Raw genomic sequence first — 26471 nt, 5'->3', positions numbered from 1 at the left:
ATAAGCACACGCACGTAGCCAAGTATTGGCTTGGCCAAGCTCCTCATAATGTACTGATCAATTTTTTTAGAAGGTTTAGAGATTTAAATCCAAGGTCACGTACTACGCTACGCAAACTCTTAGACTAATTATACAAATACATCATGTTATAATAATTTATAAACATAAACACACACAAAGTTCATAGTCAAGAATGTAGGATAAATCCCCTTACCTGAAATCCAATCTTCACGTATTTTCTTACATAGCCTATGCATCCCTATCCGTCTCGAATCCATTGTCTTCTTGTCACGTCACAAAGAAATCATTAAGTAGCTGATGTTCCTAGTGTCCAACAATACGACAACTTAGTCAAAAGTTAAGTTTAACACAATCTCGTTATGACCCCTCATTTTAGGTCACACGACCCTAAATACTCTAATCCTAAATGAACTAAACTCTACTCTTTAGGGTTTATAAGTTTGAAGTTAATTTCAAAGTCAAACCACTTGACTAATTGCCTTGGTTTAAAGCAATTCTACAAATTAATTTTGGTTAGAATAAATTAAACCTAAGTATTATCTAAGTATTTAATTAATTAATATTTTTCCAAAATATTCCACTAATTAATCAAACTTGAATAATAGCTTAAATCTAATTTAATCTCTACAAGTTAATAACCTTTAATTAATCTCCAAATTAAGGTTACAACTAATCATGCTTAATTAACCAAATAAATTAAGCAATTAAATCTCCAAAGAAAACCTAGGCCTGTTTAATTAATAAATAAATTCTACTTAATTAATCTAAACATGCAACCTAATATTAAAGCCTAAGAAAAAATAAATAAAGCTGAAAAATAAATAAAAGACTTACCCGGTTTTAGACCTCCAAAGCTAGACTCCACTCCTAAAGGACTCCTCCAAACTTGGGTCTTCTTCTCTAAGAGAAGACCTCAAAATATTTTATTAGGAGGGAGCTTCTCAAAAATATAAGCTTGCTTAAGAATAGAAAGAATAAGAATCTTTCTAGAAAAAAAAAGAGAAATCAAAGTTAGAGTGAGAAGCTTTCAAACTCTATTTGGTGGTGCAAGTGAAAATGAGGTACAAGAGTCTTTATTTATAGACACAAGAGGTTGTGAAGAAGTTGTGAGTTTCCAATGTGGGATATAATGCTTAAAAGTGTCAAAAATAAGGGAAAAACACATAAAAAGTCGAATTGGGTCACAAATAACCCTGCGGATCGCCTGTTTTCAGAGTGGAAACGAACCGGGTCGCCCGTCATTGTTCATATGTGTGTCAGGAAAGAGAGAAGCTGGGTTGACCGGTCATTAATTAAAATCAATGGCTGGGATTAAATCCTGTTTAATGAAGTGGAACGGCCAGGATTAAATCTGGTCTTTCTTGCGTGTGAAGCGGCATACAGAAGCTCTTGGTGCGCGCGGATCACAACTCCAGCAGGCCGCCACGTCAGCGCACGTATCAGCACCTTTGCCAACTACAACGCGCCAAGTGGACGTGATCAGCCCAGTCAACATCTGCTGAGCATTTCCACTTATTTTAAATTCATATTTTATTTTAAATTTTTTCAACTTCAAAAATTTACTAAAAATAGTTCGAGACTCCAAATAATTTCCTGAAAAATCTTACGGACTCGTAATGATAAGGACTAATTTCCTATAGCTTCAAAATAGGCAAAACACTTCCAATTAAATTATGAAAATTCCTTATTTCATAATTTAATTTCAAAAAATAAAAACAAATTAAATAATGATAAAATTCTTGAATTTATTTTTTTAATAATTTATTTTCACATAATTAAACTCCAAAATCACAACCAAAAGGTTTAAATTAATTAAAATAAAATTAAAGAAAACTTTAATTTCTTTAAACAAATTTTTAGAACAAAATTAAAGGGTTAAATAACAGAATTAATATAAACCGAAAATTGAGGGTGTTACAATCTCTCACAAGTGGGTTTTATTTGTTGAGGGGCTCACCTTACGGGGCATGGGAAGATCACTCTTTTATATCCCCATTGTAAAAGGCCTGAAGATGGCCTTAAACTTAAGAACATTCAATTATCCTAAGACTTTTTCCCACTTCCTCTCATCATCTATTATAATCCGACGGCTTATTGTCAAATGTGAATAACATCACATCACGTACAAGGCCATTTTAGTAAATAGACATGGATGGACCAAATTTTGTCTAAACCCTCACATCTCCCATGGGAATAGTTTTTAGTACACATTATCAGCGTGAAATGTTCATCGCTTTTTACGGCTTTGGACTTTCCAAATTTTATTTTATGAGAAAATAAAAAAATGCAGTTAATAATAAAAAATGAAAATAAGAATAAAATAATAGTAATAGTAAATTGGTAATCGTACTATAGGAATAGGAATTAGGAAGGAAGGATCAAAAAGAGGGAAGGGTCTTGGATTCTTCGTTGGTCCTTGGGCAGCCCTGTATAGAACCCCAATCTTGCTTCAATTTACGGTTGAAGCCAGTCACCGAAAGAAAAAGTTTGTTGGAAGGTAAGGACAGGAAGAAGAAGAAAAAAAGTTGGGAGAGAGAGAAAGAGAGAAAAAAGCAAAAGGAAAGTTTGAGGCTTTGAGCAGGAAAGAGAAGAGAAGAGAAGAGGAAGAGGAAGAGGAAGAGAAAGAGAAGAGAAGAGAAGCAAAGAGACTTATCATCAGTTGGATCTCCCATGTTGTTTCTTCAGAATTGTTTTCTTTGCAGTTGATAACGGTTTCAGATTTGGTTTGTTATTGGGCTCTCAGAAGCAGACGCAGCTCTACCTTAGTTGTTGTTGTTGTGCTCACATCCTCAACCCATAACATGTGAGATTTGCAACAACCACTACCACTGGAGTCTGGAATATTTAGATCGGACATCATCAGAGAAAGTGATTAAAGGTCTCTGGGAAAGGAAACTGAAGATCTGGGTATAAAGATGTGCACAAACTGTAGATTTCTGTGAAGGTACGGAATTCATTTCACTAATTTTTTTTTATTTTTATTTTTTCCGATTTTGTATGCCGTATGTTTTGCTTTTTATTGCATTCAGCTCAATCCTATTTCCTTCAGCTCAATCCAAAAAAAAAAAAAAATGAAAAATATTATTTCATTTCAAGCTGCACTCAATCTTTGCGTGTGACTTGCGTACATGACTGGAAAAGCTCTGTTCTTGTAGATTTAGACTTATTTGAGTTTGAATCATTTGCTCAAAGCAGTAAAAGTAATTAACTTTGTCCAATTTTTGTGCGTAGACCTTTTCTTTTAGTCTTGTATCTGGGATGGAAGACGTTGGTGCCCAAGTTGCTACCCCAATTTTCATTCACCAAACGCTCTCGAGCCGGTTCTGCGATGCGCCTGCCATGGCCAGGAAGCGCGATCTGCCTTACCAGATCCCCAATTATCAACACCCCCTTTCACAGCCGCGCTTCACAAACCCTGGAGACAACTGGAACCCTAAGGTTTGGGACTGGGACAGTGTCAGGTTCGTCGCCAAGCCAGTTGAGTCAGAGATTCTGCATCTGGGTACTTCCACAACTGAGCAGAAGAAGAAAGACGAAGCTTCCGGGGCTGTGAAGAACACTGTGGAAGAAGATGACGAGAGACTCCGACTGAATCTCGGTGGTGGGTTGACCTCTGTGGAGGAGCCCGCGACCAGGTCCAACAAAAGAGTCCGCTCTGGATCTCCAGGGAATAGCAGCTACCCTATGTGCCAAGTTGATAATTGTAAGGAAGATCTGTCAAATGCCAAGGACTACCATCGCCGACATAAAGTCTGTGAGCTTCACAGTAAATCCACGAAAGCCCTTGTTGCCAAGCAGATGCAGAGGTTCTGCCAGCAGTGCAGCAGGTTATTTATCTAGTCCTTTTGCTATCAATTTCTCAAATGATTTAGTTGTCTCAACTGACTTCCTGATATGAGTATGCTCTTACACAAATCTTCTTCCATCTGTAGATCAATTTATAATCTATATTTATCAGTTATTTGTCTTGATTGGTTTAGATTAAAGGAATATTTTGTTTTGTTTCCTATTATCTTTAGTTTCTCCTTTTTGGTGATTTTGCTTGCTCTAAAGCTTTATCCAAATCTTTGTTGGTTATTGCAGGTTTCACCCCCTTTCCGAATTTGATGAGGGGAAGCGAAGTTGTAGACGGAGACTTGCTGGGCATAACCGGCGAAGAAGGAAAACCCAACCAGAGGATGTTACCTCACGGCTCACTCTCCCCGGAGACGGGGATAACAAAAGCAGTGGAAACTTAGATATCGTCAACTTGTTAGCTGCTATAGCTCGTCCACAAGGTAACAAGATAATGGTTTGTGTTCATTGAGTATATCTCTCCATTGATTCTATGCTAAATATATGCATTCAAATTTATAGGTAAAAATGATGTCAGAAATATCAACTGCTCATCGATACTGGACAGTGAGCAGCTACTTCAGATTCTTAGTAAGATAAATTTACCTTTACCAGTGGACCTTGCTACCAAGTTGCATAACCTCGGAAGCTTAAATAGAAAAGCTTCAGAACTGCTTTGTTTAGATCTTCAAAACAAATTGAATGGAAGAACATCTGCATCAACCATGGACTTGCTTACTGTTCTTTCAGCTACTCTGGCAGCATCTGCTCCTGAGGCTCTTGCAATGTTATCTCAAAAGAGCAGCCAGAGCAGCGACAGTGAGAAAACTAAGTTGACCTGTTCTGATCAGGCAGCTGGTCCCAATTTGCACGAGAGACCTCCCCAAGAGTTTCATTCAGCTGGGGGGGAGAGAAGTAGTACTAGTTACCAGTCTCCCATGGAAGATTCAGACTGCCAGGTTCAAGAAACTCAAGTTAATTTACCTTTACAGCTATTTAGCTCCTCACCTGAGGGTGACAGCCCACCGAAACTGGCTTCTTCTAGGAAGTATTTCTCTTCTGACAGCAGTAATCCCACTGAGGAGAGGTCTCCTTCATCTTCCCCTCCCGTTGTGCAAACACTGTTTCCAATGAAGAGTATGGCAGAAACTGTCAAGTCTGAGAAATTGTCGATAAGCAAAGAGGTTAATGCAAACCTTGACTCTAGCAATCCTCATGGTGGCAACATGCCTTTTGATCTTTTTAGAGGGTCAAATAGAGGAGCTGATGCTGGCTCCATTCAAAATTTTCCATTTCAAGCTGGCTATACTTCTTCTGGTTCAGATCATTCACCTTCTAGCCTGAATTCTGATCCTCAGGTAGTGTTGAATTACAACCTATTGCTTTATACCTGTACTTTGGTTTGCTTGATGTCTGTATGCACGTGTCGAATTTTAGGGTACCATTGTTTTTTGTGGGATTGGACCAACTCTATTTTTCCTCAGCAGGATCGCACTGGAAGAATATTATTTAAACTATTCGATAAGGATCCCAGTCATTTACCAGGGACGCTGCGGACACAGGTGAGGAGTTTATGGTTCATTTTGACTTACTCCCGTTATTGGATTGTCATGATTAGTTTGTAAAGATTTATTTATTTGGGAGTATCTTACCATGTTATTTGCTCTATTCTTTCAGATATACAATTGGCTTTCCAACAGTCCATCTGAAATGGAGAGCTACATAAGGCCTGGTTGTGTGGTTCTATCAATTTATGTGTCAATGTCTTCTTCTGCCTGGGAGCAAGTGAGTGAATTGTCGTAATGCAGATGAGCAATTTTTTTTGTAGCTCTTTTGCTGACCACTTGCAGGGCATGTGTACTTTTTTCAGCTTGAAGAAAACCTGGTTCAGCGTGTCAATTCTTTGGTTCAAAGTTCAGATTCTGATTTTTGGAGAAGTGGGAGGTTTTTAGTTCATACAGGCAGGCAATTAGCATCTCACAAAGATGGTAAGTACCAAATTGGTAGTGGTGGTTTTTGGTTACTATTAGTTTATCCCCTTCGGGAATGTTCTCCAACAAGGTGCTTGTGTTTTTCTTTTTTAAAAACCACCCAAATGTGTGTGTGATTGATTTTTACCAAGGGGTAAAAGTTTCTTGTACACTTGTACTTCTAGGTTTTCATCCTCATTGTTTTCAAGACCATAATTTAACTTCTCTTATTTTGGTAATTCATTACGTTCACAGCATTTCAGCGGAAATATTTACTGAATTCTCGACGAGTGAATCTGCTTATTTATAGTAGATTTTATACAATACTAAAAATACATCCTCATTGATTTTTTTTTTTTTTTTCCAACAGTTTTTTTCAGTAACTTTTTATTTTTTTTTCTATCAGCTTCTAAGCTGCAGCAATCCCAATATGGAGCCTTAGTCTATTCCCATTTCACTGTTGCCTAAGTGATTTGGGATGATATGTACTGCAGATGAATAGTATGATATAGTGGTTATATGCTTTCTGGTGTGTTACTGCCTTGAAATTTTCAATTGAGTTTTGTTCATGTGGAATCAATTTTCAGGAAAGATTCGTCTATGCAAAGCCTGGAGAACATGTAATTCCCCAGAGTTGATCTCTGTGTCCCCTTTGGCTCTCGTGCGTGGGCAAGAAACCTCTCTTCTGTTAAGGGGTAGAAATCTGACTAATCTTGGAACCAAGTAAGTATGCTTTACTTTTTGTGTGAAGATTATTCTGTCAATTTCATGTCTCTGTTTCTAGAAGTGTTAGTTTCCAATTGTGCAGGATTCATTGCACATATATGGGCGGTTACACTTCGAAGGAAGCTACTGGATCAACATATCATGGAACCATGTATGATGAGATAAAATTGGGGAGTTTCCAAATTCATGAGGCATCACCCGATGTTCTAGGTCGCTGTTTCATAGAGGTAGCATTCTGAAACACAATCAGTCTGTTCTCAATTGGTTAGAAAATCTGAAGTAGAATCCTTGAGAAGTTTTTGTTGTACTGACCTTTACTAAAATGAACAGGTGGAAAATGGCTTCAAAGGCAACAGCTTTCCTGTGATAATAGCTGATGCTACAATCTGTAGAGAATTGAGACTCCTTGAGTCTGTGTTTGATGCTGAGACAAAAGTTTGCGATGTAATTTCTGAAGACGAAAATCATGATTATGGGCTGCCCAGGTCAAGGGAGGAAGTTCTTCACTTCTTGAATGAGCTTGGGTGGCTCTTCCAACGGAAAAGGGTCTGTTCCACGCTTCAAGGGCCTGATTACTCACATAGCCGTTTCAAATTTTTACTCACATTCACTGTTGAGAGAGACTGTTGTGTTTTGGTCAAAACAATTCTAGACATACTGGTTGAAAGAAATTTGGATGGGGATGGGCTGTCAAGAGAGTCATTGGGGATGCTATCAGACATCCAGCTGTTGAGCCGGGCAGTAAAAAGGAAGTGCAGGAAGATGGTTGACTTGCTTGTTAATTACTCTGTAATTAGCAGCGGGAAGAGATATATTTTTCCACCAAATCTTGCTGGACCTGGTGGCATGACACCTCTACATTTGGCTGCTAGTATGTCAAGTTCAGATGATATGATTGATGCTCTGACAAATGATCCACAGGAGGTAATAGAAAATAACTGTTAGCTCTTTATTTGTGATGATCATTTATAAAATTGTTTGGACATAATGCCTTATTCCATTTTATAGGTTTTCATCGTCTGCTTTACTAATAGATGCTACAAAAACTGTTATTTTACAGATATGCATGCCTAAAATCATGATGTTTTCTTTTTAACCCTTTTGTTTAACTTTTTCCCTCTAGATTGGTTTGAGCTGCTGGAAATCCCTTTTGGATGCTAATGGGCAGTCTCCTTATGCTTATGCTTTGATGAGGAATAATTACTCTTATGACAAGCTTGTGGCTCGTAAACTTGCTGACAAGAGAAATGGTCAGGTTACTGTAACAATTGGAAATGAGATAGTGCAAGCTCAGATGGCTTTGGAGCAGGAGCATAAGACAAGCGCTCGATTCAGACAAGGCAGTAGTTCATGTGCTAAGTGCGCAGTTGCAGCAACAAAATACAGTAGGAGGGTTGTAGGTGCTCAAGGCTTGCTTCAGCGTCCATTTATTCATTCTATGCTTGCCATAGCTGCTGTCTGTGTTTGTGTCTGCCTGTTCTTGAGAGGCTCCCCAGACATTGGCTTAGTTGCTCCTTTCAAGTGGGAGAATTTGGATTATGGCACAATTTAGTCTTAATAGGATAAGAATATGGATTAAGAAAAGAGCATTGGAGCAACAAACTTTGGGTTGGGGTGCGCTTCCAGTTTAGCTTGCTTGTCGTGATGCACTTCTGGCAACAACCCCCGAAGGAGGGAAACCTAGGAGTTGTGGGCTGGAATTGTTGGCAGACCTGAGAAGCAAGAAGAATCTGGGTCAGCACAGGTATTTGATGATTCGGATGCTACATGTTTCTTTCTAACAAATCTGAGATTTGGGTAATCTTGGGTATGCCCTTTAGCTTATTTTGCGTTGGAAAATAGGTGAGAATTTCTGTCTTTTTCCTCTTTGAACGTAGAAACTCTTCCGCACTTGAGACCCTATAATGGTAATATATTACATTTGTTGGATGATGAAACGATGGAGATGGGGCAGATGGTAAAAGCCTTCATGGGAAGCATGGAATGTTGAATGGAGGATATATATTAGAGTCCCAAATACAAGGAAACATGTGAAGGCGATAAAAATATAAGAAGTTATACCATAATTAGAGGTTTGACATGGATGGTTAAAGTTAATATTTGTGGGTTTCCCTTTCCCCTTTAGATTTCTTTACAATTTAGGGAGATGCAAATCCTAAGTTATTTGTATTTATTGTCACTGTAGAGGATCAATCACAGAAATGACAATTTCACGATGACTGAAATGTCAGATATTTGATAAAAGTTTATTTAAGATAAGAGGCAGCTGCCATGTCATGTGTAATTTTTCTTTAATAATTTTTTATAGGTGTAAATTTCCGAAAGATTGAGATTTTTTAACAGACGGTAACAGTGTTGTGCTTTTCTTCTTTCTTCGACCTTGCCATATTTCTTATTTCTTCCTTGTTCTTTTTATTTTTTTTAATTTTTCTCACATGCTAGTTGCCAAATGTACGGTGGGATTTTTTGTTTTTTCTTTGGTTACAACTTACAATCGGCCAGACCCAAAACACCAAAGAAATCAGAACAGGTCAGGGATAGGCCTGGTGTTAGGGGTTGTTTTTGTATGAACAATTAAATTTGTCCAGAGTCAATAGTCAAAGCTTGTGTAAAAGGGTATTTTAGTAATTAGTAAATTAGTTATTTTTCTTTTAAGATGAATTATGACTTTGTACATTTTGATGTTTTTTGATGGAATCTTGACAACGGCTCATAATGCTTTTTATAGGGAGTGACTAGTTGGTGGAATGTTGGGCTTGTTTACTAGCATAGGTAAGAGAATGTAAGAGCATGCACATGAGTTTTTGTACTCTCTTGCCATTAATATAAAAAACATATTTATTCAATCATTTCTTGTATTGTGAGCCTTTTCTTTTGTTTTGTTGTGTGATTGTTATTTGTTGCTTGCTTGGTGCTTGTATAAATTTAATTTATTGTGTGGATTATTGCCTTTCGAGGTACTCACTTGACTGACTTGCTATCAAGGAGAAGGTTAGCAAGTGTGGGACAGTCCATCTTGTGCTGTGAAAAGTCGGGCTGTGACATTGGGCTAACAACCCAACCCTGATCATCTAGCAAAAGATGCCCAATACTTGCAGGAGGGACTTGAAATAACTGCATCCCGTATCAAGAGTTGAGACTTAACAATCGGTTAGCCAGTGTTCTCTTACATACCCCTCTAGACTCATTGATCACTCTCCAGGATTTTTTGGTGCATCATGGTTCAACGGATTGTTCTTATTTTTCTTAGGGGCCAACATACTTTTATTTATTTAAGGGACTAAGGCCCCGTTTGGGATTGCGGTGGAAGACCCAAAAGCTGCTGTGGATGACAATTCTCAATCACCTACAGCAGTTTTGGTGTTTGGTAAAAAAATTAAAAACTACTTTTTCCCACAATTCTCAACTCCTCACAACAAAAACAAAAAGCAGATTTCTAGATGCTTTTGAAAGCTGCAGTGAATCACAGCAACAATGAATATTTTATTTTACCCATAATATCCTTATTGATTTCTATATTTTTAATTTGTTTATTTTAAATTAAAAAATATGTCCATTGTTAGTTATATTTTATATTGTGATAATTAATTATGATATTTTATTTGCACGATTAAAATTATAATATACTTAAAAAAATAATAGACATACTTATTTAATAATGTTGTTCTTAGAAAAATTAATGCTAATAAAAATTTGTAGCCAAAAATTTAAAAAACAAGTAAAACACATGTTATTTTTACCAAACAAATAAGTGAAAGACACTTTTAGCATCATGTCTATTTTAGTAATTATTCACAGTCACAGCACTTTTACATTAACATTTACCAAACACTTTGATACTGTTTTTTGCACTCACAGCACTTTTGAAAACATACTTTACCAAACACTCAGCTGCTTTACTTTACAGCTGACTTTACTTCACAGCTGTTTTACCTCACAACTGTTTTTTCATACAGCAATACCAAATTGGCCCTAAGTACATCAGAGAGCCAAGATTGGCTCATCTTCAATCCATACAACAAACTTAGGGGACACCAATACCTGCTTGGCTATAGTGTGAACTACATGATTACATACTTGAGGAATATAAGTACAAATAATAGAACGAAAAGAACTCAAATCCAAATTAACTAGGAAAACTTAAAGAAAAGTCTCGCACAAAAAACTACCAAAACCTAAAGTCTTGCACCTTTCTCTGTGGGATTGTTCCCACCAAGTCGCAATCAATCATGTTCACGTCTATCTGCGCTTTTTCATCTCCTTTAATCCCTTTTCGTGATTCAAACGTATCCAAGTAAATGCAATGCGCGCCACATCATCCTCCTTGGGTTGGAGAGAATTCACCTTAAATTTAGTTCCTTCTCCTCAGAGTTCTCACCAAGATATGGTAGGAGGTGTTTGACATTGAAACATATGAAGTGCGAACATGACTTGGAAGCTTGAGGCGATAAGCATTTGGGTAAATCTTTTCCACAACCTCCACGGGTCCAATTTTTCTCCTATATAGCTTGTTGTACTCGCCAATGAGAAAAGTCTTTGGCTAGCACATCATACACATAATCACCCACATTGAATTCCACATGCCTTCTCTTGAAATCCGCCGTCTGCTTGTACTTGGCATTATTTTCGGTAAGCTTCTTCTCCATGAACTCATGAATCTCTTGGAGTTTAGTTGCAAAATTTTCTGCTCCATATTGACCCACTTCATACCTGGAACTAGAGCAAGCTCAAACGGTGTCCTTGGATTATAGCCATCAGTAATAAGGAAATGATTAAGACCGATGCTTCGGTTGACAATACGGTTGAAATCAAACTTACCTCGAAAAAGAATTTGGTCCCACGACTTCAAATTTTCACCCACCAAACTCCTCAATAAGTTGCCAAGAGTGTGATTAACCACCTCTGTTTACCCAATCAGTTTGAGGGTGATAAGCACTGCTAAAATTTAGCTTCATGTTGGCAAGCTTCCATAAGCACCTCCATAAGCGACTAAGAAAACGAATATCCCTGTCAAAAACAATGGAATAAGGTAAACCATGTAAACGATATACCTCTCGAAAGAATAGTTGAGCCAAGTACACAACATTGGTAGTCTTCATGATTAGAATCCATCTCTTTTTGCCTTCTTGTGAGGGATTAGTTCAACATTGTTGAGCGAATTTTCAAAAAGGTGGCAAAAAGGGTAATAATCATGCTCCTCGTCGAAACTCACACCATACAAGCTCTGAGTTTCAATGCGAGCTATTCGATCTAGAAGTTGTTGAATCATCCTCTTCATTTCTTCCATGTCATCATAATTGCCACGACCCTCCATTCAAAATCTTCCTCGACCGCGCCTATTGTTAGCTATGAAAATCGTCTCAACTCGACCAAACAACAATCGTGCTGTGATACTAGTTGATGGGGAAATGAATCGAATATAGGCCTCCAACAATACCACTCAGAACCAGATTTAGAATAATTGAAACTCAAAATGTTTTGCAGCACAAAACTATGTTTTCTTATTTCTGATTATATAAAATTCAACATCCCCTCTTTGTTTACAAAGAAAGGTTAAATAGCCTTCAACACGTACTAGAAATATAAGAAAAGATAATTACAATAAAATAAAAGAAATATATGATAATGTCTCTGAGAGCAAGCAAAGAATAAAGAAAATAAAGAAAAGAAAAGATATGATATCCATTATTTTTGGAAATAATCTTAGAGATGGGCCTCGAGTTTTCTTGGGCATTCTTTCGTTAGTACGTTGTCACTTTTGATGATCCCCCATGCTCTTGCATCAGAACCCTAACTATTGTGCCACAGTCAAACCCAAGAGAGCACATAGGCACTCCACTGCAGTTGGCGAAAACAAACGGCAAACACCTATGGAAGCAGCCGCCATTATGAGACCTTTTGTATTTTGCATAACAACCTCTAAACCACAGAAACCTGACAGGCTGACATCACTTACTGCCCCATCAACATTACACTTGATAAAAGGAGAAAAAGGAAAAACCCAGCAAGGAACAGAGACTAACCCTGTGGTTGGTGAAATAATAGAGTTTGATCATTCCATGATCTGTGTCAAATGCAACAGTAAAGTAATGGCTAGGTGCAACACCACAAAATTGGAAATGTATTTGTTTGAAAAAAACTAACTCATTTCAAGATTTCCATATATATATATATATATATATATATATATATAAACTCCTATTGCCGACTTGAGAAGTTCGTCACCACCATAGCACCCTTCACGACTATCAAAACTCCACATGGAGTTATAATATTGTAATCTTTATAGTTAATTGTACCAACTGAAATCAAATTTCTCTTAACATAAGGGACATGACAAACATCATCTACAATTCTCACCAATTCATCATGTGTTTTGATGTTGATTGAATTTAAGCACACCAAATTTTTCATCAAAGATTGCAAACTCTAAATTAGAGAAAAGTAGTAAAGAAGAAATAAAAAAACAACAAGAAAAACCTAAAAAACGCAAGGATGTACATGGTTTATCTTAAGTTGGACTACATTCATAGGTAATAACGATGATTCACTAAAAAAAAAAAAAAATTGAAGTGCAAATAGGCTCTTCCCAAAAACTAAAATAATCTCCATTCTCTTAACCTAGTTCTCAATAGAATATCCAACTTAGTTCATAAATTATTTCTAGTCACACCCTGAACCCTAGGGATAGCGGCAAGTACCCTAAGGATCCCGAGACTACAACACTCTTCCTAGAGTGTCATAACCACAAATCCCTTAGAATACGATAAGCCCTTTTCTTTGAAAACCGGGTTGTATTACAGGTAAAATGAGCAGTGAAAATAAAACATTGTTTAACTGAAAAGTTTACAACAAAACCAAGCCCTTATGGTTACATATAAACAATGCAACCTCGAAAGAGGTCTAAAGGTAATCAATGAGCCAAAGTAAATACGAACGATTTTTAAAATTAAATTACAAAATAGAAGGACAACTGTCTTTTGGAATGCCCACTCCCTTATCCTCCTCGTGCTGCCTCATTGGTTCAGTTTTTCTGCAAAATGATCGATCCCTACGCCATGGAATGGTGTATCGAATCACATGAAAAACCTGGTAAGCTATAAAGCTCGTGTAAGTAAAACCAACTCATTCACATATAAATGCCGAGTCAAAATAACATTTTGCCACAATAGTTCCCATCACGAGTTTCACAACCCACCTTATATTTTCACAATCAAGTATACTGGGAACTTCATTTTCGTAATTAACACCCAGGTTATAAAAACATAATGGTGGCAATAATCATGATATTTCACATTCAGCACAACAAATATTCAATGCTTATACTTAACAATCATCAAATGCAACAATAAGAAAATAATGGCACATCAAGGCACATCACAATCCACGCACAAACAAAGGCATACCTAGATTATCTGAGGTAGCATCACAGTACTTGTATGACCGCAAGGCACTAACAAACCAATGCTGACCGGGTCTACTGAAGTACCAATCTCCACTAATATAATCCCAAAGACCAATCTGTAGTGACCCACTACCCTTTACCCAAGTTATCAGTAAAAACTGAACTCGTAGCGAGAGTATCAATTCATGATTGTACAGTATGGTCTAACCGCTAGTACAATCGCCTCCGGAGGTTTTGGTGATCGAAACCTAAGGTCAACCATACCTCGCCTAACCAGCCCATCAAATCATATCTTGGCCTACTCGACCCATCAATTTGTATCTTGGCTTACCTGGCCTATCAAACTGTAACTTGGCCTACCCGGCCCATCAATCTGTAACTTGGCCTACCCAGCCCATCAATCTGTAACTTGGCCTACTAGGCCATTGATAACACAATTCTTAATAAAGAAACGTTTTTATATGTCATAGTCAAATAATGGAGTCTCCTTCACTTTTTAAGAAAGAAGTTACAGTGGATACCAGGCCACAAACACCTTAGTTGATCTAACGATGTCGGAGAGTTTAGGTCATTTCTTGTTGATCCGACCCGTACGATTTTTGATATTAAAACTTGAGATCTCCATTGATTCGACTAGTGAGACACAAGAGATGTTACTTATTAAGAACTGTGTACTCGCAACAAACAGTTATCAAACAGGTAATTATCATCGTTATTACCAAGTAATTAATTAATCCAATTATGATGTCCAATTATGTGAAGCGAGTCACACATCAACCATATAAGAACTCAAGTGAAACCTCTAGAGTGTGCCCTAATTTAATTTAAATAATTAACAAGCACACAAATTCAACCTTGAATCTGTGTGGAGGCTCTAACTCCCTAATTCAAATTAAGACTCGTAACTTAAGAATTATTATTAATTCAATTTAATTATATTTTCTAATTACTTAACAAGCGACATGCTGAATAAATATCTTACTAAATGTGAATCACTAACACTTCAATTTATTATGAAATTCTTAGCCTAATAGCTAAAGGGACAAGTAGGCAAACAAGTGGAGTCTCTAATCCTTAATCCAATTATTTTGCATCACAAACATTATTAAATCAATTACTTGTATTTCACCAAATAGGTAAAGCAATCCCAGCATTTACCACCTTTAGAATGAGGGATCCAAAAAGCAATAATGTATTTCATCAAACGACTTGAAAAACAACAAGTCAAATTCCAATTCAATGGCTAGTAACAATATATACAAAAATCAGCCCAATAGAGCTTCACCGACAATTACTCATGTCATCACATCCATCTTGTGTACCGTTTCAACGACAATACCATTTCATAAAACATAATTCATTTCACAGTTTCTAGGAATAGTGAATTACACATCAAGTATAGTGCTCAAAGAATAATTAGCAGAAATTAAATCAATAACTCAAACGGAGTTAAATCATCCAGACGAGCACACATTCACACAATATATGCATTATTTTAAACATATATTTTTTTTACCAAAGCATACAAGTCAAAGGTAAAGTTTACCCACCTAAGTTTCGAGCAAACCACCACAAGAGATCGATTAGCTAAACGAATCGTTCCTTGAGGGTCAAGCAAAATGGCCATTTTGCCCTTACTTCCTGCCAAGATGCCTAGCTACGGTTAAAAACAACTAACAAAGACAAATGAATTAATAGAAAGTCAAACTGTGTTCTGAGTTCAAAGTGACAACAATGGTAACCAGTTGGATGTTGGAAATATGCCCTAAAACCAATGACAATTGGTTAACCAAAGGTGTTTAGTTGAAGTGACTCGAGGGATATTTCAATTAATGTGTATTACACATTAATAAGGCATAAGCGTTATTCACTACACTGGAATTGTAGAATCATCGTATAAGTGAATGAATGTGTCTATGAATATCTAAGAGAAGAAACATGATAAGCTCGGAGGCCATTGAGACTCATGTTATCAGATACTTAAATTCCTAAACTTTCCTAATCGATGAAGGGAATGTTAACTGGACATTAACATTCCAATAAGTCAAGACTAGCACATAAGCTTGCTTACTCTAAGTTGGTGAGTCTCATGCTGCAATGTCGGAACATTGGAGAATGTATGTGGATGGGTGCTTGGAGACACGTCCACTGAACTTGAACAGAGAATCTAGATGCAGCTTTACGGCATGCCAAATAGGAACTTTGTGGTTATGATAGATATTGATTAGTCCTCAGACTTGAGACACCACTGATGTCTTGTGTGTGTGCTCAGTGTACTTTGACCGCATAAAATGGACCAACGCTATCATGTATGAGTTACATGTGTACATTGGGTGCATTAAAACACATATGGAGGCATGTGAGTGTGCAACATGGAATCTCTCACATTTTGTAAAGAAGGAGATGTCTTTGGAAAGAAAGACTCGCAAAGTCTCTAGTCAGAGCATTAGAGTCACATATATGATTATTTCCTGTAATGAGTTTTGACACAAGTTCCATACCCAGGATGTAATCGGGATATAGTTGAGAGAAGAGACTGTACTATATTGTAATCATAACTGAATATGTTTGAGGCTAAATTCTATTTGGTTTTGGGGCCATAAACTTTGGCTATGTGTCAATGTGGTCTGTAGAATCTAAAGAGTAATTAATTAGAAATAGTTTTAGATTAATTGTGATCCTACTGCCAAATCGAATAAGAACCTAAAGGGTCACACACATACAAGTATGTGGGAGACCAAAGGGAAAGGATGATACCGAGGATCAATATGTTCGATTATTGATCGTAACTATTGTGATAATTGTTATTGCCTAAGACTGGGAATTGACACTTCCTAGTGGGTCACCCATCCTAATATTGCTCTAGTGTGAGCTCACTTAACTGTGAGATACTAATGGAGACCATAAAGCTCTAATGACTTAATTACTAATTGGTAAGGACAATTACTAAGCCCATAAGTCAAATGATTAATTTGGGGGTGATCACTTGACATAATCTTTTCTTAAGTAAGATTAATTAGCTAATTAATCTACTTAGAGAATAAAATTGGAAAGTCAAAGCTTGGGCTTGTTGACCCAAGGATAAATCATTAATTATTAGGAGAATACTTAATGTTATCTTATTTATTAAGATAAATGATTAATCGGTTAATCATTAATCCTAATCCAAACACTAAGCTTATTGATTAAAGTATTAAACACATAATTAAGTGTTAGGATGACATATTGGTCAAAGGGCTTTTGACTTTCATGTATCACATGAGGTAAGTTATATAATATTATAAAGATTTAGGCCGGCAATAGTGCAAATATGAATTTTGTTCATTAAAGATGAATGAACAAGATTGAAGGATGGGAAATAGGAGAGATTGGATGACTTGGATTTAACAAGCTATCACATTAAAAGGATAGCAAGGGGTGGCCGAAACACAAAAAAGAGGGAATTTAGCCCTTGCCTCTTCTTCTCACATATTCTCTCTTCTCTATCTTCCTCCATGAAAGTTTGAGAGAAAAGGATCAGTCTTGTAGAACCCATCTCCACAACCATTCCTTTGATGCCATACCTAGAAAAGATGTTGATCTAGTAGCCATGCAAGATCACTCTTTTCTCTTCATCTTTCTTTCTCCTACACTTGGTGTGGACTAGCTTTAGAGAGGTTACACTTGGGGTCTTAAGCCTTTAGCTTAGATGAGAGTTCATCCTCTTGGTTGAGCCAAACCTTGAAGATCGACATGGAATGAAGACATCCCCATGGATGTGTGCAAATCTTGGGTTCTACCCAAGATGGTCTTCAAGGGTAATTTCTCATCCTATTGCTATTTCCTTTTTTTTCATGTCCCATCCAATCTAAGGATCCTAGGGCTAAGGGGAAATGTGATTAAAATTGAAAATCCACCATGCTTCCACATACACTTAGATGTTTCATTCCAGGTTCACCCACCATTCCTTTCATCTGATGGACTCTAATTGTTATCAGAAGTATCTGATCCACACTCCGAGATCGATTTCCTATTTGAAAGTTGAAACGGTCCTTCACTTCATCCGAGCAGAGGGGAAAAAAGGTTCCCCAATACTTATAAAGAATATAGGATTAACTTTGAGAACCAGTAATCAAATATACGTGTTTTGGAGCAAAAGGGTAAAATGACCAAAATGCCCCTAGAAAACCGAATGCCCAAGGTTTACTTCTTAATGTTTTTCTAGTCCGAAATTAATTCAAATGCACATGAATTAGGTTCTAACGTATGAATCAGGTTAAACTTGGGATAGAAACCGACAACACAGGTTTCAGTGACAATAATTGAAATGATTGAAATTCCTTTTTTTTATCAAACATGGTCTAGGTTATCTTTCCAAGGTTATTTCTCAACCGAAATCAATCCAAGTGCTAAATGGTTTGGTTTTAACAAAACGGATAGGGTCGAGTTTGTCGGGAATTACTCAGTTAGGGTTTTCAGATTTGGTTTAGGATTTGATGACCAAAATGACATCGAATCAAGAGTTTTCGAGCCAACAAAACCTGTCGAACAATCCCCAAACATTCATATTCAACTTTACTCAGAGTACCAAACAACAATTGCATGGCCCAAAAGTGGTTGTAACGAGCGGCAACCGCCACGACGGGGCTGCCGTAATTTGATTTCACAACCAAAATTTGAATTTCAAAGATTCAAGGACATTAATATGTTAAAACAAGAAGCAGGGGCTGTGAGAGGATTATATTGCATCTCAGGGGGTGAAATAGCTACTAGGTGCAATGGCAATGGGTAACTAAGTTAGGGTTTTCAGATTTGACAAATTTCGGGGCAAACAATCTGAACCAAAAGCTAGAACACTAGGAGATAAGCTAACCCATGCAAGAACCACTATGACCCGCCGTTGGGATTGCTAGAAATCAGCGAAAGATCGCCACAGAGCTTAGAGCTTCGATCCGCCGTCTATTGTGGTCGGATCGGTGAATGAACCACACAAACAACTTCAGCTCAACATGGGGAGGCTACCGGCACCAGAGTTGGGTCACGACACTGGTAGAAAGAGGGCTGCCTACTTTTCTACTTCGATTTTCGAGCTATGGTGGTTGGTTGGGGAATCCAAGGACACCATTAGAACCACCATGATGAGAGGAAGAAGAAGATGTGGGTGGTCCAGCCCCTTGACATCGTTGGAAAATGTGGATCATCGCCACGAAGGTTCGGCTCTATCAAGCCTCGATTTGTCACGGTGGCTAGTTTTATGGGTGAGTGATGGGCTGGGGGAGGAGCCGAAGGAGTCGCCACTGGATCGCCGGCAATAGCCGCCAGACGACGGCATGGTGAAGAGTGAAAAAAGAGAAAGAAGAAGGTGGGGTGCGGCTAGGGTGTTTGAAAAATGAGAGTGAGAAATCTGAAATGTTGTATTTATACTAAAAACCCTATGTTTTAAAAATTACAAAAATACCCAGTCCTTTTAAATCGTAACTCTAATTCACGAACCGTTCACGCCTACGCAATCGTAGAGTCGAGCTCTACTCAACAAAAAAAAAAAATTAAAGTGAAAAACCAAATATTTAATTTTGGTCAAAATTGGGTCAAACCTTTTTGAAGAATTTATAAAATAAAACATTTATTGTCAAAAAAAATAATTATGTAAAATCCAAAATATAATATATTTTTTTTTTTGTAAAAACAAATTTGAGAAAACTTTCTAAAAACATTATGTTTCTCAAATAAATTCCCAAAGTCACAAAATAATGATTTTTAAATATAAATAAATAACATGAACTAGTTCAAAATGTTTTCAAACCTTAAATAAAATTTCAAATCTAATATGAAATTTTTTCGAATTTTCATATCTAGTTAAGAGTGTTATCAACTAGACATTGATAAATCCTTCTAATAACTAGCAGGCTCAAATTAATTAAGGCTACTGAATTGAGAGGATGATTAGTCTTAAATCATTTATTGGCAAAACTCTAATTAAGGAGTTAACCTATTTGATCTATGTATTACAGGGAAATATACGTGTGTGGTTTTAACTAAGAAAAAATGACAATACAAATTTGACCTTTACATGGGACTGTACGTACTGTTCTGTTGTAACTTCTTCATATAGATGTGGGTATGATCCTTGAAAAATTGTCAGAAAATGTGATATTATATACGTATAAGCTTATTTGAGTATATAAGTTGATGTGCATGTATTCACACGATAAGTTAGCAAGCAAAAAGTACATGACGAAGAAAACCTTTATGGCTACGATTCATGTTCTTTAGGCACTTGCATAAAAAATTGTCATGTTTGTACATCACCAATATATGAGTTTATTAAGATATATATTACTATACCTAATTCACGGAAATAGAATACATGATGTGAGGAGGGTCTTTGTTTTGAGTTCCCTTAGTGCAACCTTAAAGCACCGCATATAAGAAGTTCTAATCTTGTTAAATTGATCACATGCAATTTGTAATGTGATTAGTAGTGTACCATATCACTTCGTTTCCCAAAATACATACTATTGTTGTAGTTTGAGAATTAAATCCAAATTCTCACTGTCACGACACGCAATAATTTGATTAAAGAAATAATTAAGCCAAGGAAAAAGATAAACCAAGCCACACAAAGAACGCCAAGAATTTGACAAGGTTCGACAAAATTCCTACCTACGTCTCCAGGAGAGATCAACCGTTCTTCTCTATGAGAATAAATAGTACAAGATTACAATTGGACTAAATCACATATCCCAATCCCTAAATCCCTTGTACACAATCTCTCAAAGTGTTTCCCAAGAACGTACCCTAGCTTTTTCACCCAAGATTAATTATCTAATCTTGCTCTCAGCAACCTTGATTATGTGCCTCTCACAAAACTTTGAAGACTTTCTCTCACAATTACCCTGAGAACTGCCTTAATTATTTCTAAACCCCTAAGGTCCTATTTATAGCCCTAGGCCTTAGAACACAAGTCTAGATGAAGTAGGAAACAAGTTACCAATGAGTAAGGAACTCGAAAACCTTAATTATACACAAGGAAAACCTTTTAAAGACACTCAAAAACCTTGCCAAAACACGACTTGGGTGAACAGACATGATGTGGGATCAATCCCACTTTGACTGTGATTGATCCCACAGAGGCAAAGAATTCTTCCTGACTCGCTGTGGGGTCGATCCCACTATGAATGGGTTTGATCCCACATAAACACGATTTCTTCCAAACATGCTTAAGAACCTTTTTGTGACCTTCCAATGCTTGTTTTGCATACAAACTTCATTCTAAACACCATATATGGAAAGCCTCCATGAACCCGGAAAATCTTCAAATGCGAGCCAAATTCATAGCACAGATTAGATGGAAATTTTTATATTCTGGATGAGAATGCTATTTTGGATGGAGCATCTAGATCTTTTGTTGGTGATATGAGCCATTATATAGCTTGGAAGATTGGAGATCATAATTCATATTTGACATTGTGAAGAGAAGAGGAATTGGTAATGTGGGGGAATGAAATCTGTTGTTTGTGGTAAAATTTGCAAAGCAAGTAGAATTACAATAATTCTTAAAGGGAGATATAGACCCATAAAGATTTCGACAAAAGTTCACAAAGATGGTCATGATGTGCATACTCATACCACAATTATGAGTGGTCATGGGTCGTATACTTTAAATTATGTCCCTAGAATAGTTAACCACATGTGGATGCAGTGGAGCTGATTGATCGAAATTGTAATTTTGTTTGGGTCCGATTGCTTGACTACACGCTAATTGTTTAGATGTTAGGTTTTAACTATTGGGTTTTGGACCAGTCAAAACTTGAGATTGAAAATTTCAAACCTAAGCTCAAAGGATGGTTCTACATGCTAATTATGGGTTAAACCATGTCGGAAATGAGATAAAAAATGGAGAGAAACCACCAATGATTGGTGGATGAAGCTTTTTCTAGTGAAATAGAAGAATGTCGATAGATTGGCTTCATTTGGGTGGATTAGCTCTATAAATTCACAAGAAAAAACTTCGGTGAACCACTCTAGAGAAAATATATATACATATATATAAATATATAATATAGACATTCTTTAGAGCGGATGTCCGTAGTGAATCCGTAGCGCCCAGAGCGCTCGGCGTCTAGTGATCAATAGTACAAATTTTTTCATCTCCAATTGCTACAAGAAGGGATTGCCAATTTAAATAAATGACACCAAGCGCTTGGCATTCCTGCCAATCGCTTGGCAGCTGATATTCACAATATAAAAAAAAAAAAAAAAAGGAAATGCAAACATTCTTTCTAGAATATATATATGGCCCTTCAAATATGAGGCATACCTGATCTCATTTGAGACATAATGATAGTATTACTTGTAAGACCCATTCTTCATTGTAGTTCGGTTATTGGAGCCGTTTATTTTCTAAATTTCTATTCAAGAATCACGTACCCCTGCAAAAAATTAGACGAATAAAAAAGGTCAACACATCAAATTATATGAACATTTAATCAATTGGTTAAACTGCATGTTTCTAATTTGTATAATTTTTTGTAGAAATGATCCTTGAATTGAATATTCGAAAATAGACAGCTCAAATTATTGATTACAATGCGGAATAGGTACCACAATACCTTATTATGGCTCAAATGAAGTATACCTTATTAATTTGAAGTTTTCTTTATATTTTGCTACTGCAATTCAATGATCATCACTGCAAAAAATATGTCATATCGAAAGCTGTTTAGCCAGTTTATTATCATTAACATTATTTTAATTTTATCTGACGGACTTTGTTTGTCTGCATAGTTTAGATGACTAAACAATTACCGATTTGACTAATTTTTTATAAGGATGACCCTTGAGAAGGACCTACAAAAAGGACAGTTTCAATCATTAAACTGCATTGACAGGTCGTCCCCAAAGAGGATGTTCTCATTTTTCTTAAAGTGAAGACATTCTCGCTTAAAGCTCTGTCTATATCTATACATCATGTTGTGGGTTCAAACTGGTGGTTAGTTCCTTATTATCTTACTAATCGGTTAGCTCTAAAGCGCTATATATATGATTTTTCTCTGTGTAGGACGTTTGTTTGTTTTTTTTGTTTGTTTTTATTTATTAAAGAATGGATGTTGGTATTTTTTATGACTTGTTGTTATTTTTTATCCTATTAACATGGTTCAATATTTTATGGTAAATAGTTTACCGTTTGATCGAGGTTATAAGTTAGGTTATAATTATTAGTGGTAATAAATTGGCTAAATAGTTACTCATTTGACTAATTTTTTTCAAGAGTGATTTTTGAATGATGTTCTAAAATATGAACGGCTTCGATCATTGAATTGTAGGCCCCATGATTTTCTTACTTTTCTTAAAGTAAAGATATCTTTACTTGAAGTTCCCTCTATATAGTAGCGAGATCTTTAGATCAACGGCAACATGTATTATTTATGACTATAATATTTGTCTAATATATACGTCTTATATATATGAAACAACATGATAAAGCATATAAATCATCATATATATATAATTCACAAACATCTCCATATATAAGAAGCAAATATTCGGCACTCCCACTTCTAGCCATCAGCTGTTTACAGTGGTAATAATCAATCATGCTTCGACCAAAAAAAAAAATCAATCATGCATATATAAAATATCTGGTAATTAATTTATATACCCCAAAGTCCAGGTTTCATCAGTTAATATCTGCATGTCCCAGAACTTGCATGCTTAATTACAGTGTGTACTTAGTGTCATGCAGTTGTTCATCTGCGATTGGATCTTCCGGATTTGGAGATATTTTGAACAAAGACTTCTGCAACACCTTCCCCAAGCCCTTCAATGATTCCTCCGATGAATTCAATGACCACTTGAGATGCGACCCGAGCTGCCGTCCCGAACATATTGGGCTTTTCTCGGCCCAGCTTGATGCCGTTTTCGTGAAGCCCATTTATCATATCCTTGGCACAAACTGCATGAAGATGGTAATCACAGACGGTGCAATGGTATACTCTGCCTGACCTCTTCCTCCTGCAGTCACCACAAACAAAAGCAGCTGCAGGGTCCCCAGTTGAATTAGTTGATGAGAATGCTGCAGTTGCTGGTAAAAGTCTTAGGGTATGAGGATGGCCTGCCAACTTCATTTCGGAAGACATCATAGCACAGCAAGGATGCATCTGGAAGCTACATGCACTGCATCTGAAGGCATAACCTTTGCTGGACTTGTGACAAATATCACACTTGGACTGTGCAATTCCTCCTTTCACTAATCATTAATTGCACCATATATATTCAGTTATCCATTCTACATATATGGCAACCTAATTTTGCAACATGTAAAAAAACCAGATAATTTGGCGACATAAGTCACGACAGATTGAATCCAGAACCTTAATTATATATATTGATCCTTATCTGAATGCATGGTTCAAATGATTACTGATCGACAAGAGACTATATATTATCCTATGTATAGCTACTTGAGATATGTTTTCAGGAAACTTGGAAATTGAAGTAATATATGCATGAAACGAAACTTACTAATTAATTCCGATCATATATATGTCAAATAAGTGTTAAACAATTAAGTTGAGAGAATAATTCGATTACCTGGCCTAGAAAAGAAAACAAGTTGGTGTTGGAAGTGGAGGGGGTGGGTCTTTAGAGCTGGAGGAGCCAAAGCACAAAAGTGATGGAGCTGAAAGTCACATTGTTGGCAAATGAATCTCTTGCCTGCACCGAACTCCTTACAGCCAGCGCAGGTGAAGAGGTCAGGCAGGTTCACTTGGGACAGAGGGTGTTGTGGGTGACTGAAATGAAGTATTTCCTCCCCCAAGATGAGTTGAGGAGAGGTTGGGAAGTCGACCAAAGCAGACTTTCTTGGGACAAATTCTATGGGTTCAGGAGGACCGCTGCAGGAGAGTTGCATTGAATCTGACTTCTTTAAGAGAAAAGTTCTTGTTCTCTTCGGGGTTCTATTGTTCATCATGGCTTTTTTCCTTTCTCTAATTCCCACTCTGGACTTCTCTCGTTAATTTGGTGGTGCAAATTGCAACACACAAGGAGAATATTTATGCTAAAAAAGTTGACACTATTTTGGGGACAATGTTGAAAGAAGATGCCACTAAGAAAAGAAACTTAATTTGAATAAATTGCATGTGCTAATCATTTCATTACCGTTTCCAAGTACAATAAAAGAAATTTACCCAACTAGAAGATAGCGATGATTAAATACCAAAAATAACATTTTTTTTTTTTTTTTTTTTTTTTTATAGCAGTAGGGGACCAATTTGTTTAGTTTAGGTACTAAGAAGAGGGAAATAATTCGCTCTGTGCCAAAAACATCTCCCATCGGTCAAACACTTACCTCATATTTGATTTTTTTTTTTTAAAAAAAAAATCAAACTATAATCGTAACATTCATTGTAACTGTATGATAGTTACAACTTCATTTCATGTACGTTATTTGTAAATATTTAAATTCGATATAGGATTTAAAATGTTGTTTATACTTAATTAGATCCTATATCCTAAGCTCTATACTAAAACAAAACACACCAAAAAAAAAAAAAAATTGTTCTAATTAATAGTGTGTACGTCATTTTCTCAGTATTTTTAAACAAAAAAAAAAGTGGTTACTACTACTGGTATTTAATCCAAATGGCATTTTGGTCCTAGACTAATAGTGTGTGCATGACTGCACTTCTTTTTTGTAATAGGGTTACTCTGATAAAAAATTCAAATTAAGTGCTAAATCTTAAAGTCATAAATCTCGTAAAACCTACAAAATTATACCAAAACATACTCAAAATAAGCCTCAATCAACTCAGAAACAAGTAGAAAATTTGCATTGTAATTGTTACTTCAGTGTAATTGTCAATCGATCAACACCTAAATTAATCGATCAAAAAATTTGCAAGGGAGACACGCCGTTTGTGTCCTCGTAAATTTTTTTTTTTAAAGACCTATACTTTTGGGTTTTTGTAAAAATTGTGAGAAACTTATACGAGTGTCAGAGTATAGATTTGAAGACAAAAAATAGCCAAATGAGCGGCTAATTTTCCGCAATAGTATTATTTTAAGAGATAATTAGACTTAAGTCCTTTAAAAAAACAGTTTTTAGATGGAGACTGAAGGTATTTTAATTCATAATAATTTATAATAAAATCTTTTTAATTCATAATAAAGTTTTTCCCTCTATTTGAAGGGTATTTTTCCTCCTAGGGTGTAGAGTGGGCTTTGTAGAGGCTAAATCTCGGAGTTAAAACCTAACATAAAGCCGTCAAAGAAGAAAAATAAAATGACTTAATTAAAAATCCTAAATCACTACCGGTTTTAGTCTAAGAAAGATTTATAAAATGAACTGCACTCTAAGTCTCCCTTATTTTAATAATGTGGATACTGTGTCGCTTGCGTGGCCAACATGAGCATATATATAGGGCCCAAATATAGTTGATTCCCAATGGCCACGATATTAAACGAAAGTTGTGGTACCAATTAATTAAAGAGAAAAAAATTGTATATTTAGGTTCCACTCAAGGTCACGAACAATG

General features: G+C 36.4%; 2 protein-coding genes across 3 annotated transcripts; one reads left to right on the top strand and one right to left on the bottom strand.

Moving 5' to 3' along the window:
- Positions 1 to 2507: 2507 nt before the first annotated feature.
- On the top strand, positions 2508 to 8924 carry LOC147273002 (Squamosa promoter-binding protein-like (SBP domain) transcription factor family protein). 2 transcript variants are annotated; one of them, XM_086256147.1, is made up of 11 exons: positions 2508 to 2965; positions 3253 to 3848; positions 4105 to 4298; positions 4378 to 5213; positions 5343 to 5417; positions 5533 to 5640; positions 5726 to 5843; positions 6413 to 6548; positions 6634 to 6778; positions 6882 to 7475; positions 7675 to 8924. In XM_086256147.1, exons 2-11 carry the CDS (start codon positions 3280 to 3282, stop codon positions 8101 to 8103), a joined length of 3204 nt encoding a protein of 1067 aa, XP_086112273.1. In that variant the 5' UTR covers positions 2508 to 2965; positions 3253 to 3279; the 3' UTR covers positions 8104 to 8924. The 2 variants fall into 2 exon arrangements, with proteins under 2 accessions (XP_086112273.1, XP_086112272.1); XM_086256146.1 differs by having other exon boundaries at positions 5340 to 5417.
- Positions 8925 to 23487: 14563 nt separating this feature from the next.
- Positions 23488 to 24935, bottom strand: LOC147273001 (Cysteine/Histidine-rich C1 domain family protein). The gene is made up of 2 exons (XM_086228016.1): positions 24529 to 24935; positions 23488 to 24184 (listed from the first exon to the last, which is right to left on the bottom strand). Exons 1-2 carry the CDS (start codon positions 24905 to 24907, stop codon positions 23685 to 23687), a joined length of 879 nt encoding a protein of 292 aa, XP_086084142.1. The 5' UTR covers positions 24908 to 24935; the 3' UTR covers positions 23488 to 23684.
- Between the last annotated feature and the right edge of the window lie 1536 nt (positions 24936 to 26471).

The sequence above is a fragment of the Dryas octopetala genome, chromosome 9 (genome assembly GCF_963921425.1).
Source record: "Dryas octopetala chromosome 9, drDryOcto1.1, whole genome shotgun sequence".
Taxonomy (NCBI): Eukaryota; Viridiplantae; Streptophyta; class Magnoliopsida; order Rosales; family Rosaceae; genus Dryas; species Dryas octopetala.
This window is presented reverse-complemented; position numbering and strand designations above follow the sequence as displayed.

Bases quoted from the DNA above. Each gene is read 5' to 3' on its own strand.
- LOC147273002 (XM_086256146.1), top strand. From the start codon at position 3,280: ATGGAAGACGTTGGTGCCCAAGTTGCTACCCCAATTTTCATTCACCAA. The intron at 4,299-4,377 runs GTAACAAGATAA...TCAAATTTATAG, and splicing joins TGCTATAGCTCGTCCACAAG to GTAAAAATGATGTCAGAAAT. The intron at 5,844-6,412 runs GTAAGTACCAAA...ATCAATTTTCAG, and splicing joins ATTAGCATCTCACAAAGATG to GAAAGATTCGTCTATGCAAA.
- LOC147273001 (XM_086228016.1), bottom strand. From the start codon at position 24,907: ATGATGAACAATAGAACCCCGAAGAGAACAAGAACTTTTCTCTTAAAG. The intron at 24,185-24,528 runs GTAATCGAATTA...ATTAATGATTAG, and splicing joins TGTTTTCTTTTCTAGGCCAG to TGAAAGGAGGAATTGCACAG.